The 13,792-nt window shown below is 64.3% G+C and overlaps 2 protein-coding genes across 5 annotated transcripts in view; one reads left to right on the forward strand and one right to left on the reverse strand.

Moving 5' to 3' along the window:
• The first annotated feature begins 1,152 nt into the window (after positions 1 to 1,152).
• Positions 1,153 to 10,473, forward strand: GCGR (glucagon receptor). Of its 3 annotated transcripts, none has more exons than XM_079323720.1 (14): positions 1,153 to 1,304; positions 6,655 to 6,853; positions 7,166 to 7,262; positions 7,423 to 7,530; positions 7,811 to 7,932; positions 8,042 to 8,148; positions 8,240 to 8,393; positions 8,541 to 8,700; positions 8,776 to 8,836; positions 9,064 to 9,133; positions 9,287 to 9,375; positions 9,454 to 9,592; positions 9,682 to 9,723; positions 9,790 to 10,473. In XM_079323720.1, exons 2-14 carry the CDS (start codon positions 6,785 to 6,787, stop codon positions 10,081 to 10,083), a joined length of 1,512 nt encoding a protein of 503 aa, XP_079179846.1. In that variant the 5' UTR covers positions 1,153 to 1,304; positions 6,655 to 6,784; the 3' UTR covers positions 10,084 to 10,473. The 3 variants fall into 3 exon arrangements, with proteins under 3 accessions (XP_079179846.1, XP_079179847.1, XP_079179848.1); XM_079323721.1 differs by having other exon boundaries at positions 1,166 to 1,304; positions 6,727 to 6,853; XM_079323722.1 differs by having other exon boundaries at positions 1,175 to 1,304; positions 6,695 to 6,853; positions 9,790 to 10,472.
• Positions 2,635 to 13,792, reverse strand: part of PCYT2 (phosphate cytidylyltransferase 2, ethanolamine) — a 51,696-nt gene continuing 40,538 nt past the window's right edge. For both annotated transcript variants that reach the window (XM_079323726.1, XM_079323725.1), the window contains one exon: positions 2,635 to 2,647. The gene's annotated coding sequence lies outside the window, so the exon portion shown is untranslated. The remainder of the gene's footprint in view (positions 2,648 to 13,792) is intronic.

Consider the following 13,792-nt stretch of genomic DNA (forward strand, 5'->3'; position numbering starts at 1 on the left):
CACAAGCTGCTGGGGGCTGCCCTGCCAGCCTGTGCTTCCTCCTCCCCCATGGCCTGCAGCACCGCTCGAGGGCTGACGGGCTGCTCTGTGCCATGCAAAGGGCCGGCATGGAGCAGGAGAGCGATGGAGCCCCACGGCCCCCAGCAGCACAGAGCCCTGCTCAGCTCCGTGATGGCCGCTGGCAGGGACGTGCCAGCCCTGCCCTCACCACATGCCCTTGGCAGCTGCACTGCAGCAGTCACACTGGCAGGACAGCATGTGCCAGACACAGCCGTGAGCACGGCGCCCACAGCTGCAGTGCGAGGGCACTGCTCATCTCCTGAGCATCGGAGAACATGGGCCGAGCCTGTGCTGGCTGCCCCCCGGTCCCACCCTGCCCTCTGCCTGCCCCCGCAGCCTCCTGCGGGGCTTTCCCCCGGGCACATCTCTGCCGCCACCAGGCAGGGCTGGGGCTGCCAGTCCTCTCCAAAGCCCCCATCCCGGCCTGGAATGGTGCCGCTACCATCTCTAGGGGTCCAATCCTCGTGGCAATGGCAAAACACCCGCGGGTCCCAGAGTGTGCCTGGGCTCCTCTGCCCGCACCCACGGGGACTTCCAGCCGGGAGAGCGGAACGCCGCTGCTCTGGGGGAGCCGGGGCTGCGCTGCCGCGGCTCGTGCCGGGAGCTGCCCTGGATCCCTTTCCAGGCCCAGCCAGCCGGTCCCGGTGCGGCGTTCTTTCTGGGCTGTGTTTACCTGTAGCGGGACAGCGGCGGCCAACACTGACCCGTCACCGCCGGCGGCGGCCGGAGCGCGGGTGTCGAGGCGGTTCGCGGCGGCGCGGCCGAGATCCGTCCGGGTCCCGGGGGTCCGAGCCGCTCCCGCGGCGGGGCCGCCGGCTCGGGGCACGGCAGGGGCGGGCTGTGCGCTGGGACCGGGGAACCCTCCCGGGGAACCCTCCCGGGGAACGGAGCCCCGGCCCGCTCCCTCGGGGCTGGCGCGGTCTAGCCGCCCCCGCCGCCGCCGAGCCGGTGCCTCGCCGCAAGCGGCGGCGCTCCCGCAGCTCCCGGGAGCGCCCGCCGGTGATGCGGGGGGCAGCGGCTACACTCGGGCGGGGCGGGCTGCGCCCCCCTCGTGCCGCCGGGAGGAGCGGGGCGGCGGGACGCGGCTCCGCGCCCGTGGTCCCTCCCCCCGAGCCGGTCCCTCCCCTCAATCGCCACAGCCGCTGCCGTCGCGGCTCCGCTAAAGTTTTCGCCGGGCGCGCCGGACCCGGTCCGCGCCGGTCCCGAGATGCGCTCGGGAGCCGCCGCCGGCCCAGCCCCGACAGGTACGAGGAAGGGAGGGAGGAGGGTCGGAGCGCCCGCAGCCGCGGGCTCGGAGCTCGGCGTGTCGCACGTCCCGTCGCGGGGATGTGGATTCGAGTGACGACTGCGCAGCCCCGGGACCCCAGAGCAGCAGCTCCCGGGGCCGCCCGGTGCTGGGCGCCGGCCCCGGGGTGAGGGAGCCCTCGGGACACGGGTGTTCCGGGGTCCCGGCACCGCTGCCGCTGGCGTCCCTGGGCACGGGCGCTGCCGTCAGACTGGCAGACCCTGGGCTGTGATTGCAGCCGAGCTCCGTCGCGCTGGGACTGATCCCCGGGCAGCCCTTATTCGAGGCGGGACGCGCGTGGTCTCCTGCTGTGGGCACAGCAGTGCCGAGGGGCCGAAGCAGGGGACACTTTGCCAGTTCCCAGCTCTCCCCAAGCTCTCTGGGTATTACGGGGGCCTGGTGCGAGTGCCCTTTGTGACTCTGTCCCGAGCTCTGCTGTGTCAACACGGTGTTGGTAAATGGCTTTGTTTAACCAGGACATGTCGGGTATGTGACCTTGCCGTCCTCCTGGTTGCAAGTGCATCTCCAAAGCTGCTGCAGGTCCCCTCTGCCCGGCACTGCACTTCCCTGGGGGTGCTGAGGGAGGCAGGGAGTGCGGGGTCAGCCCGCTCCCCCGGCACAGAATGGCCTGAGGACGGAGCGTCGGCTCTGCTGGCCCTTGCCGCGCGTCCCGGCACAGCACCCTGCACAGCAGCGCCTGCCACGGGTGTCCTGACCCACACCAAATTCAGTGATTGCCCCTGTGATTTTGTCTGTGCATCAGCAGGAAAATTTAGGGCCTGCAGGACCCCTCGTCAGCATGTTAGTGCTGCCCCAGCTGCCAGCTCCTGTGGCTTCCCACCAATCCTGCTCCTTTCCGCACACTGCGGTGCATTTTTTTTTTTTTTTTTTATGTTCTGTTGCCTAGAGAGGGGAAAAGAGAAAAGGCTGAAGGGAGAATAGGCAAAATGTGGATTAAAAATAGTTAATGAAAAAATGTGACCACAAACCCTGATCAGCAGCACAGGGCTGAAACCAGCCAGGGAGCACAGCATCTCCATGCACCTCGCTGTGCCAGGTAAGGGCAGGGGGAGCTGGACACAGGGAGATGGGATGGCTGCTCACCTCCATCCCCCTGTTCTCCACCACTGCATCCTTTGTCCTGCATCCCCATGTCCTTGTTTATCTACCCAGCCCTGGGGTAGATAAACATGGATAATGCCTGTGCACAGCAGGTGCCAGTGGATGGCTGGGCATGTGTGGCCCCCGCAGCACCCCTGCCTTGGCTGGGGCTGGTGTCTGGCTGGACCTGGGGCTGCAGAGCTGCTGCTCGGGTAGGCGGGTGGAGCTTCCAGTGCAGGGGAGTGTGTGCACTAGCCAGTCTGCACTGACCTTTTCCTAGGCTTTTCCCTGTGCCTCCCCTGTGACATGTTAACCACACATGTCACACCATGCCTCTTGTGCCTTTCTTCTGCGGTTCATAGGTTTTCATGCAACGTGATGAACAAAAACACCCCTTTCCTTGAGCCAGGGTGGGCTTCAGCATCCCCATGCCAGAGCCAGCTGGGCAGCAAGGTGATTTGGCTGCTGCCACGCTGTATCATGGTCCCTCTTTGGTATGGGGCAGCTGTGCAGGTGCCCCCTGACCGTGCCTTGTGCTGACCAGGCAGAAGTGGAGGTGATGCAAAGAGCATTTGTCCTCTTTGCATCTTGCCGTTGACAAAAACACTGTCAGGGCTGGTTTGGGTTTTCTTGGTCCAAGGTGGCACAGAATCTGACATTACCAGTTCCTGGTGATGTTGGCTCTCTCCATGTGCTGCTCAGGGCTTCCACAATCGTGTAGCTCTGTGCGAACAAGTCACAGCCTTGCAGCACAAGGACTGTTCCGGGCTGCTCAGCTGCTCCTCTGTTGACAAAGTTCCTTGTACTTAGTTCTCAAGGGAAGAATTGAGAAGGGGAGTAGGAGACATCCCCGAGCTTCCGGCACGGACGGTGCAGGACAGACCTCCTGGCTTCCCTGCCATGGCCATTCCCCCAGCCTTGCCGTGGCCTGGGTGGAAAGTGGAGCAGCATCTGCAGGGCCAGGCTGGCATTGGCACTGCATCAGCTCTGGCCCAGCACCATCCCCTCCCCTGCCAAGTGCCAAAGCCCCTGCCGTGCTGGCATGTAGCTCCAAGCTCCAAGCCAAACCAGCCGTGGAAAGCACTGCATTAGCACAGGGGGCTAATCCCTGTGTCCAGAGGCTGCACAGCCCCCACAGCTGCTCCAAGCCCACGGGGCTGTGCTGGGTGCAGGGCTGTGCTCACAGTGCCCACCCCAATGGGGAGGCAAGAGCCCTGTGGGACCAGGCTCTGCACCAGCCTCACAGCACTTGTGCAGGGCTGTGGCTGTGCCACGGTGCTCCCAGGTCACGTTGCAGATACCCATGAGTGTCCTATGGAGACTCTACCAAGCCACTGATCCATGTGACTGCAGGCTGCAGTGATCCCAGATGTGGAGCTCCTTCTCTCACACGTGCAATGGCAGCAAAGCCAGAGGGGCTGGGGTGGCAAAATCCCCAGGGGAAAATGACCACGATAGGATGAGGAGAGAGTATCTTCCTAGCAGGACTGGGCACTCAGCCACCAGTGAGGGTCCATGCTGCTGCAGAGCTGCTGCAGGGTAGCATGGAGGCTGCACACCCATCACTGAAGAGCAAAATCCTAACACAAGTCTTTTCTCGTCCATTCCCTATGTGTTGGTGCAATGCCATGGCAACAGTGCACCCATGTCCTCAATTTGCCCTGCGCCCTGCCCAGGCTGGCCCCTGCCAAGGCAGATGCCAGTGGCAGCCCCACTCTGAGGGCAGATGATGGTGCCTGTGTCTGACCCCTCTGGCCCTCAGCACTGGGGCTACCAGCAGTGGTGTTGCATGTAGCCATCCCAGTGCTGGCTCCTTCTTCCTGCTCTCCCAGCACAAGGTCTCTTCTTCTCAGCTCTGGCTCCAAGTGGAGCCATTCTGGGTGTTTGCAGCCTGGGCTCCATGAGGGCCAGCAGCCACAGAGCCCTGACACAGGAACACACCACATTGTCCAACACCAGCGTGGGGCAAAAGTCCCCTGTGCCCCCACTGCCATGCACTGCAGCCCCTCAGAGGCACCAGCAGGGAGCCCTGCACCCACTGCTTATGACTTGGTGTGGTGGGGGATCCTCCAAAGCCTCGCCCCAGCTGGGTGTGAGGTGCCAGGGCAAGGAATGTGGCGCTGGGAGCCAGCAGGGCACAGCAGAGTCAGAGGAGGTGGTGAGGGTGTGGGGCAAGTCCCTTGTGCAGTGCTGCCTCGGGCAGCCAGGGCACGGCTGGGAGGGGCACAGCAGATGCAGCCAGCAGAGCTGCTGCCCAAGGCACTGCAGGCACTGCTGCTGGGCACTGCCAGCTCTGGGGAGGTGCAGGGGGCCCCGGCCACCCCAGACCTGGCTGTTCCACCACACGAGCCACTGCTTCCTCTCTGCCACTGCCCATTGACACCAGACCAGAGAGAGCTGGTCCACAGCTGCTTCTGCACGCCCAGGTCTGCTGGAAACAGTCCCCAGCCTGCAGGGACCCCCGGTCCTGTGGGTGGTGGGGATGGTGCCGTGGCTGTGCAGTGTCTCAGGCAGCTGGGGCAAAGGGCCTGGGCAGGGAGAGGGGAACACCCGTGCTGGGGTGAGGAGCATGACTGGCCCCCATGCCAGGACCCCTCACCCAGTGCAGTCTGCCCGGCTTGGCCACAGAGGGGCCAGGGCCGGGAGCGGCTGCCAGATGGGGGGAGTCCAGGGCAGAGGCCTCCCTGCCGCTAAATCCCACTGCAGAAGCTAAAAATAGCGACACCTCTGCCCCAAAGTTGCTCCCCGGCTGCGCAGAGGGGCTGGCAGCAAGTCCCTGTGACCCATGGAGCTGGAGGAGCATTCCCAAGCAGGGCAGGGACTGATGCTGGGCCAGGGACAGGCACTGGGATCTTCCCGTGGGACTGGGACTTAGGTGGCAGCAGCATGGGACAGGTAGGGATGATGTGGGGCTGGAGGGGAGCACAGGGATGGTGGGATCAGGGGGACAAGGACAGGGATGCTGGCATGGGAGTGTAGGAGAAAAGAGACAGGGATCCCGAGGTAGGATGGGAGAGGGACTAGGACAGGGACACTGGTGGGGTGACAGTGTTGCTGGGGTGGGGCTGGGGTGATGACAAAACCAGGAATTCTGGAATGGTCAGGTGGCTAGTGGGCACCCAACAAAGGTCCCTCTTCACAGAGCCCACCCAGTGAGAGCTGTCCCAGGAGACGCTTCCCTGTGTCCTGGGACTGGCTAAATAAGGCCATGGCAGGTCCTGCTCCCCGAGCTGCATCGGGAGCCCCACGCGCTGATTAATGAGCTCCTCCGGCAGCCACTTGCGACATGGCAAGTGGGTCTGCACGGAGGGAGGAAACACGACTTTCCCAGGGATAAAAATAGGCACAGACAGAGCAGCGAGCCCTGGGAGCAGAGCTGGTTGGGGAGCGCGGCGCTCTGGCTGGTGCCAGGGGCTGGGGGTGATGCCACAGTGTCTGTGGTGGCACTGGCACTGCTGCCCATCCCATCCCATCCCCCAGCTCGGCTGTGCCGTGGGGCTGCTGCCATAATGGGCCCTTGTGGGAAGAGCCAAAATCCTGCTCAGGGGCCCCATAACCGGCTTAGGGGGATGGAGGGAATTATGGCACCTCGTGAGCCACGGCCTGTGGAGCTCCTGGACACCATGTCAGCTGTCACTGGCTGGAGCTGGGGTGATGGACCCACAGGGGCAGAGCCCAGCTGGGCATGTCCTGGAGCCACAGCAGCCCCACGAGCCAGGATCCCTGCGGGTTAATGGCCAGTGTCCCCATCCCTGCTGCCACAACATGGCTGCCCGGGCCATGCTGCCAGGCAGGAGAGTCCATGGAGAGGGGGAGAGTCCAGGTGCCAGCCTCTCTGTCTGAGAGAGTGCTCAGCTGTGAGGAGGGGTCCCTTCTACCGTGGGACTCCTGCATTCTCAGGACATAGCCACGATGCACAGTTGGGTGCCAGCAGCAGTGTGGGGTGGCACCAACCCAGGTTTTCTGGGGGGTCTGGAGGCAGCACTGCTGCTGCACTCCAGCCACACAGGGGTGAAATTGGCTTGGCAAGCAGAGAACCTGCGGAGGATAATACAGGTGCTTGGTGCAAAAATGAGCAAACAATGAATGTGATCACCAAGCAGGGTTGGGTGGGGTCGGGGACAGGAGTGAGGCACCATGTCTGGGCCTGGTGCTGTGCCAGCATGGGCACCTCCAACCCCACCTGGCCCCAGCTCCATGTCCCCCAGCTCTGTCCCAGGAGTGCCCGTGACCAGGTGTCTTGCACAGGGTTGCCCACATGCCAGGGCCATCACCACCAGGGTGGAGAAGCTGCTGAGGGCCAATAGGAAGCCGTGTGCCCTGCGCTGTGTCCCATGCATGTGGTCCGGAGGAGGGATGTCCCAGTCACCTCTCCTCACCCTCCTGGTGCTGCTGCTCTGCTGCCAGGTAAGGATGGGCTGTGACACACGAGGGTGCTACGCTCCGTGCTCAGCCCAAACCCCTGCAGGACTGCCAGCAATCCACCCCATCCCACAGCATCCCCTCACCATGGCACGTGGCACAGCAGCTGATGCCCCTTTCTGCCTGCCCTGCCATCCACGAGACATGGCATGGCACAGAATGGCATGGCATGGCATGGCATGGCATGGCATGTTGGCCTGCACTCACCTGTGGCTGTCCCCAGGTGGGGTCACTGGCTGGCACAGCCTGTCCCTGCAGCAGGACACCTGTGTCAGGTGATGCTCCCTGTGCCCGCAGGGTCCCTGTGCCCAGATCACGGACCATGTCGTTGAGAGGTGGAGGGAGTACAGCGAGGAGTGCCAGCGCAACATGAGCCGCCTGCCCGCGCCCACGGGTCAGTGCCTGGGCATCCAGGGGCTCGGGGTGGGGACAGGTCCTACTGACATGGGGATGGGGCAGGCGAGCCAGCACGGGCTCCCAGCATGATGGGGAAAGAGCAGAAGGGCCGTGGAGAGGGCGAGGCCAAAGCGCCACCAGATCCTGTCCTTCTGCAGAGCTGGTCTGTAACCGCACCTTCGACAAGTTCTCCTGCTGGCCCGACACGATGCCCAACAGCACAGCCAGTGTGCCCTGCCCCTGGTTCCTGCCCTGGTACCAGAAAGGTAACAGTGGGGAGGTTGAGTGCACGTGCAGCTGTGCAGTGTGCTCACACACACGGGTGCAGCTGTGCAGTGTGCTCACACACGGGTGCAGCTCTGCAGTGTGCTCACACATGGGTACAGCTGTGCAGTGTGCTCACACACGGGTGCAGCTGTGCAGTGTGCTCACACACGGGTGCACCTGTGCTGTGGATACCTGTGCTCAGTGTCACAGCCTGTGTCCTGGTCACACCCCGGGGGCGCTGGGGCTGGCATCCCACCCCACCATCCCCTCCCCTCACAGTGAAGCACAGATACGTCTTCAAGACCTGTGGGCCAGATGGACAGTGGGTGACAGGGCCACAGGGACAGTCCCTGCGCGATGCCACACAGTGTGAGCAGGATGACGAAGACCTAAAGGCGCAGGTGGGCAGACCTGGGCAGCAGCGGCGTGGGGGTCCCTGCCTGTCCCCCTGCCTGCCCCCCTGCTTGCCCCCTATCTGCCCCTACCCTCATCTGCTTCCTCCTCTTCCAGGAAAAATTTGCCAAGACCTATGGCAGCTTCAAGGTGATGTACACCGTGGGCTACTCTGTGTCCCTGTGTGCACTGCTGCTTGCCCTGGCCCTGCTGCTGGGCTTCAGGTGGGGCTTTGGGCATAGCTGGCCACAGGGTGGGCAGGTGGAGGCTGGGGGTCCATGCACGGGGCATTGACAATGGTCCTCAAATCCACAGCAAGCTGCACTGCATGAGGAACTACATCCACATGAACCTCTTCGCCTCCTTCATCCTGAAGGGCGTCTCTGTGCTGGTCATCGACGCCCTGCTCAAGACCCACTATAGTGACAAGATTGACGGCTACAACGTGCAAGTCTGGCTGAGTGACGAGGTCAGTGTGGCACTGGCAGGGCCAAGGTCAGGCAGGGCTGTTGGGGCTGGAGCTGGCTGCTCTGGGGCATGGTGCCACTGGGGTCTGGTGGCACTGGTGGGGCTGGGGGCACAGGCACACACACAGAGCTCTGACCCCTGCCCACAGGCAGCTGCGGGCTGCCGGGCAGCCACGGTCTTCATGCAGTACGGCATCGTGGCCAACTACTGCTGGCTGCTGGTGGAGGGCATCTACCTGCATAATCTGCTGGTGGTGGCTGTCTTCTCTGAGAGGAGCTACTTCACCCTCTACCTGTGCATCGGCTGGGGTGAGTGTGGGTGAGCTGGCCCCCCTGACCTTGTCCCTGCTGTGCCTCACCTGTCCTCTGCTCACCTCCCCTCAGGGGCACCCATGCTGTTCCTCATTCCCTGGGTCATTGTGAAGTTCCTCTACGAAAACATACAGTGAGTACCAGCTCCAGCTGCTGGCTGGAGGGGGGCACAGGGCACAGGTAGGTGCATGTGGGACTGTAGGGACATTGTGATGGCCCTGGAGAGACCCTACACTATTGCCCATGCAAGCAGCAGGGTGCCTTAGTGCTTGGTTGGTTCAGGCTGCCAATGCCATGCCAGACTCCAGCAGCTGCCTGGTCAAGGGGATTCCTGGCAGTCCCCATCCCTCCATTCTGCAGGTGCTGGTCCACGAACAACAACATGGGCTTCTGGTGGATCCTTCGCTTCCCCGTGTTCCTGGCCATCCTGGTGAGCCCACTGCAGCCCCTTGCTCGACGTCTCTCTCACAGGCCCCAAGATGGTGTGAGAGGGGCTGCTGAGGGCAGGGGAACAGAGGTGTTCTGTCTGTCCCTGCTTCTGGCTCTGCCTGTGCCCCTGATGGCTCACTCCATTCCATTGCAGATCAACTTCTTCATCTTCATCCGCATCATTCAGATCCTTGTTTCCAAGCTTCGTGCACACCAGATGCGCTACACTGACTACAAGTTCAGGTGGGGGCTGGACATGGTTCACCCTGTGTTCCCGTGGTGCACAAGCACGTGTGTCCACCTGGTGACCCCTTTCCACAGGCTGGCCAAGTCCACGCTGACGCTGATCCCGCTGCTGGGCATCCACGAGGTGGTCTTTGCCTTCATCACAGACGAGCACGCCCAGGGCACGCTGCGCTACGTCAAGCTCTTCTTCGACCTCTTCCTGAGCTCCTTCCAGGTGAGCCCAGCCCTCATGGGGAGACAGTCTCAGGAGGGACTAAACTGAGGTTTGGCTCTGTGCTTCATGCTTCTCCTCTCTCTTCCCAGGGGATGCTGGTAGCCATTCTCTACTGCTTTGTCAACAAGGAGGTGAGCTGGACAGCGGGGGCACGGGCAGCAGGGGCACGGGGTCACACTGACGGCTGCTGCCCGCAGGTGCAGGCAGAGCTGCTGAAGCGGTGGCAGCGCTGGAAGCTGGGGAAGGACCTGGCTGAGGAGTACAAGCACACCTACAGCCACGCACCCAGTGCCCGCAACGGCGCCGGCAGCACCTGCGAGAAGCACCAGCTGGTGAGCGGCTGCGCCAACGGGCTGGGGCGCAGCCTGGCCCCCCACCCCGGCTCCCAGCGCCTGGAGAGGGCCGGGCGCGGCACTGCCGAGCACCTCGCCCTGGGGGGCCACCACCACTGCTATGAGTTTCCTGAGACCACAGCCGAGAGCCACTTCTGAGCCCGCAGCCAGGTGGGAGGGCTGTCCTGAGCCACTGGGACGCTGCCGTTCCCTGCCTCGTCCTCCCCAGGTGCTGGTGGGCACTGGGACCTGCCGCCCTGGGCTGGGCACACGGACAATGGACACAGTGAGGCAGGCAAGTGGGACCTGGACCTCTGGAAGGGGCAACTGTGGGGCCAGGGGGATCTGTGGGGGTGGGAGTTTGTCCTGCGGTGCTGCCCTCGTGCACCTTCGAGTCCCTGTGCGCAGTGCTGTAATTTATCTGTCATATCTGTAAATAGGTGTGGGCCCGTGCTGGGCTGCAGGGCCAGCTCTGTGTGTGCCTCTCTGTGGGCTGTGGGGACTGGGGACAATGGGGACATTGCACATGTGTGGACTATGCTCCCAAGCACCCCTCAGATGCTCCCAAACCACAGCCATGGATGGGGAGCTGAGTGACCTGGCAGGGCTGGGCTGCACCAGAAGACAGCGCCAGTGAGTGCCCCGCAGCCTGAGCCCAGCCCTGCAGCCCTGCATCCCCGCTGCTGCCCCACAGTGCCGCGCAAGTGAGCGGGGCAGACATGCAGCAGCAGCAGCAGCAGCAGCGCTGCCGGCCGGGGCTCCAGCTCCCCCAGCACGCGCTTTCCTTTGGCCGCTAATCGGCTCTGTCCTCTCGCTGCCAGGAGCCCTTAATTAAATCATCTGGCTCTGCCCGCGGCACCCCCGCGCTCCCGGTAGCTGGCCCCGGCCGTGGCCGGGCAGCAGCGCTGCGCTCGGTGAGCGGCAGCGGGTGCGGGGCTGCGGGACCCGTGCGCCCGCAGGCCGGGCTGCCCGGGCGGCTCACAGCGCTGGCCTAAGAGGCTTGGGCTGCGCACATGAGCGCTAAGCCCGGATGCCGCAGCTTTGGGCACCACAATCGCCTGCTGTGTGGGGATTAGGCCGGTGCTGCTCTCCGGCTGGGTTCACCCCGCCCGAGGGTGACAGACAGACAGCCGACCCGCCGTGACCCCCGCGGGCACCCGAGCGGGTGACGGTCCCCGGTGTCCAAGTACCGTGCAGAGCCCGGCACAGGGGACGTGCTGCGCAGGGGCCGAGAGCTGGAGCTGTGCCCTGGCAGTCCCTCGGTAAATCCCCCCCTGTCGCAGCACCAGCCGCCGCCGCAGCCCCGGAGCCCCGGAGCCCCGGAGCCGCGCTGTCTGGGGTCCCGAGCCCGGCGAGCCACCGGCGGGGCACGGCACTGGCCCGGGCCGTGCGGAGCCCAGCCCAGCACACAGTAATTTTCCTCTGTTTACTCGACAACTTGCTGTCTGCCCTGGCCGAGCCGGACCCGGCGCCCAAGAGCCAGTGCAGCGCTGGCAGCGGGACGGCAGCGGCAGGGACAGGGGACAGCGGCTCCGGGCTGCGGGTTCGGGCTGCGGGGCAGCGGCAGCAGCACCGCGGGGTGTGAGGACACCAGCACTGTGGTGGAACGGGTGAGGGGAGCACAGGGCTGGGGGTCTGCCCAGGCCCGATGGGACAGGGACAGGGACACCCTGCTCAGAGCCACAGTCCCGCAGCGGCCCCGCAGCCCCCGCGGAGCCAGCGGCCCTGCAGCCGCTGCGTCACTGCGGCCTTCCTGACGCGGTAACGAGCCTAATTGAGGTAAATTGCTGGAGCGCGAAGCGGTTTCTGGGAAGGTAAATATGGTCATGGCACGAGGCCGTGCCCTGCGCCGATTGCTCCAGCATTGCTGTGGCAACACTCTGCTGTGGACCCCCACCCCAGAGGGGCCAGGCTGGCCCCCAGGCCTTGCCCAGCAAGGGTGGCCCTGTGATGTGTGCCACACAATGATGGGGACCTTCTAGGGAGCTCAAGCCAGCCCCAGCCCATGGGTGTCCTGTGGAAACGGCCCCTGTCCCCTGGAGCTGAGGCGCAGCCCCCAGCACAGCCCCAAGGAGGGGTGGGATCTGCCCGTGCCCGGGAGCCCCATGCAAGCACACGATGTCTGCCTGCACCAGGGCATGGCCCACAGCACCTGTGCCAGCCAGGTGTGTCCAGAGCTGGGCACTGCCTGTGCTGCGGGGCCGAGTCTGCAGCCCTGTGCCCTGCTCACCTCCAGCTCCCACAGAGCCACGAGCTCTGCCCAGCGGCTCCCCGATGACCACAGTGACCACAGCCCCCAGCATGGCTGGGCCAGGGCAACACTGATCCTGGGACCTCGCTGGCAGTGGGGCTGGCCCCGGCCCAGGACACAGCTCCTGGGGGGCTGCAGCACCATCCCTCCCATCGCTGCCTTGGCCTGGCGCTGGTGTCACCTCTGTCCACCTGCCAGCACTCAGGGCCACCCCACCCCGAGCAACAGCTCAGGAGCACAAACGCACAGCACACACACACAGCTGCACACACACACAGCTGCACACACACACGTGCACACACACACGTACACACACACACAGCTGCACACACACACAGCTGCACACACACTCAGTGCACACACACACACGTGCACACACACACGTGCACACACTCAGTGCACACACACACATGTGCACACACACACGTACACACACACACACGTGCACACACACACATGCACACAATCCCATGTACACACAGCTGCACACACACACGTGCACACACACTCAGTGCACACACACACACTCAGTGCACACACACACACGTGCACACACACACGTGCACACACTCAGTGCACACACACACACACAGCTGCACACACACACGTGCACACACTCAGTGCACACACACACACGTGCACACACACACGTGCACACACACACGTGCACACACTCAGTGCACACACACACACGTGCACACACACACACATACACACACACGTGCACACACACACGTGCACACACACACGTGCACACACTCCCATGTACACACACTCAGTGCACACACACACACGTGCACTCACACACACGTGCACACCCAGAGCAGGCGCTGCCCGCTGGCAGCCGCTTGCTGCTGGTATCCAGCGGGATGAAGGTGCTGACAGCAGCCTGGCCGCACTGCAGCATGGTTTGGGTGCAAAGAGACCTTTAAAGGTCCCCGAGGGACAGGGACACATGCACCAGGCCATGCTGTCAGAGCCCTGCCCAGCCTTCCCAGGGGCACCCAAGCACCCAGAGCCTTCCAGGCAGCCCGTGCCAGTACCTCAGTGCCCTAAGCACCAACTCCTGAGAGAGCACGGTGCAGCCAAGGTGACAGTCCCTGCCTGTGGAGATCGTCCTGAGGCATGGAATGGGCTGAGGCAGTTCCTCACCCCCCAGTGATGGCCTGGGTCGCCTGCCCAGGCAGTGCCCACCCGGCACAGCCAGGCACAGTGGGCAGTGCCCCCCTGGCACAGCCGGGTACGGAGGGCAGTGCCCACCCAGCACAGCCAGGCACGGTGGGCTGTGCCCCCCTGGCACAGCCAGGCATGGAGGGCTGTGCCACCATGGCACAGCCAGGCACGGTGGGCTGTGCCCCCCTGGCACAGCCAGGCACGGTGGGCAGTGCCCACCCGGCACAGCCAGGCACGGAGGGCTGTGCCCACCCGGCACAGCCAGGCACGGTGGGCTGTGCCCCCCCGGCACAGCCAGGCACGGAGGGCTGTGCCCACCCGGCACAGCCAGGCACGGTGGGCAGTGCCCACCCGGCACAGCCAGGCACGGAGGGCAGTGCCCACCCGGCACAGCCAGGCACGGTGGGCTGTGCCCCCCTGGCACAGCCAGGCACGGAGGGCTGT

Source organism: Erithacus rubecula (genome assembly GCF_903797595.1).
Source record: "Erithacus rubecula genome assembly, chromosome: 20".
Lineage (NCBI taxonomy): Eukaryota > Metazoa > Chordata > Aves > Passeriformes > Muscicapidae > Erithacus > Erithacus rubecula.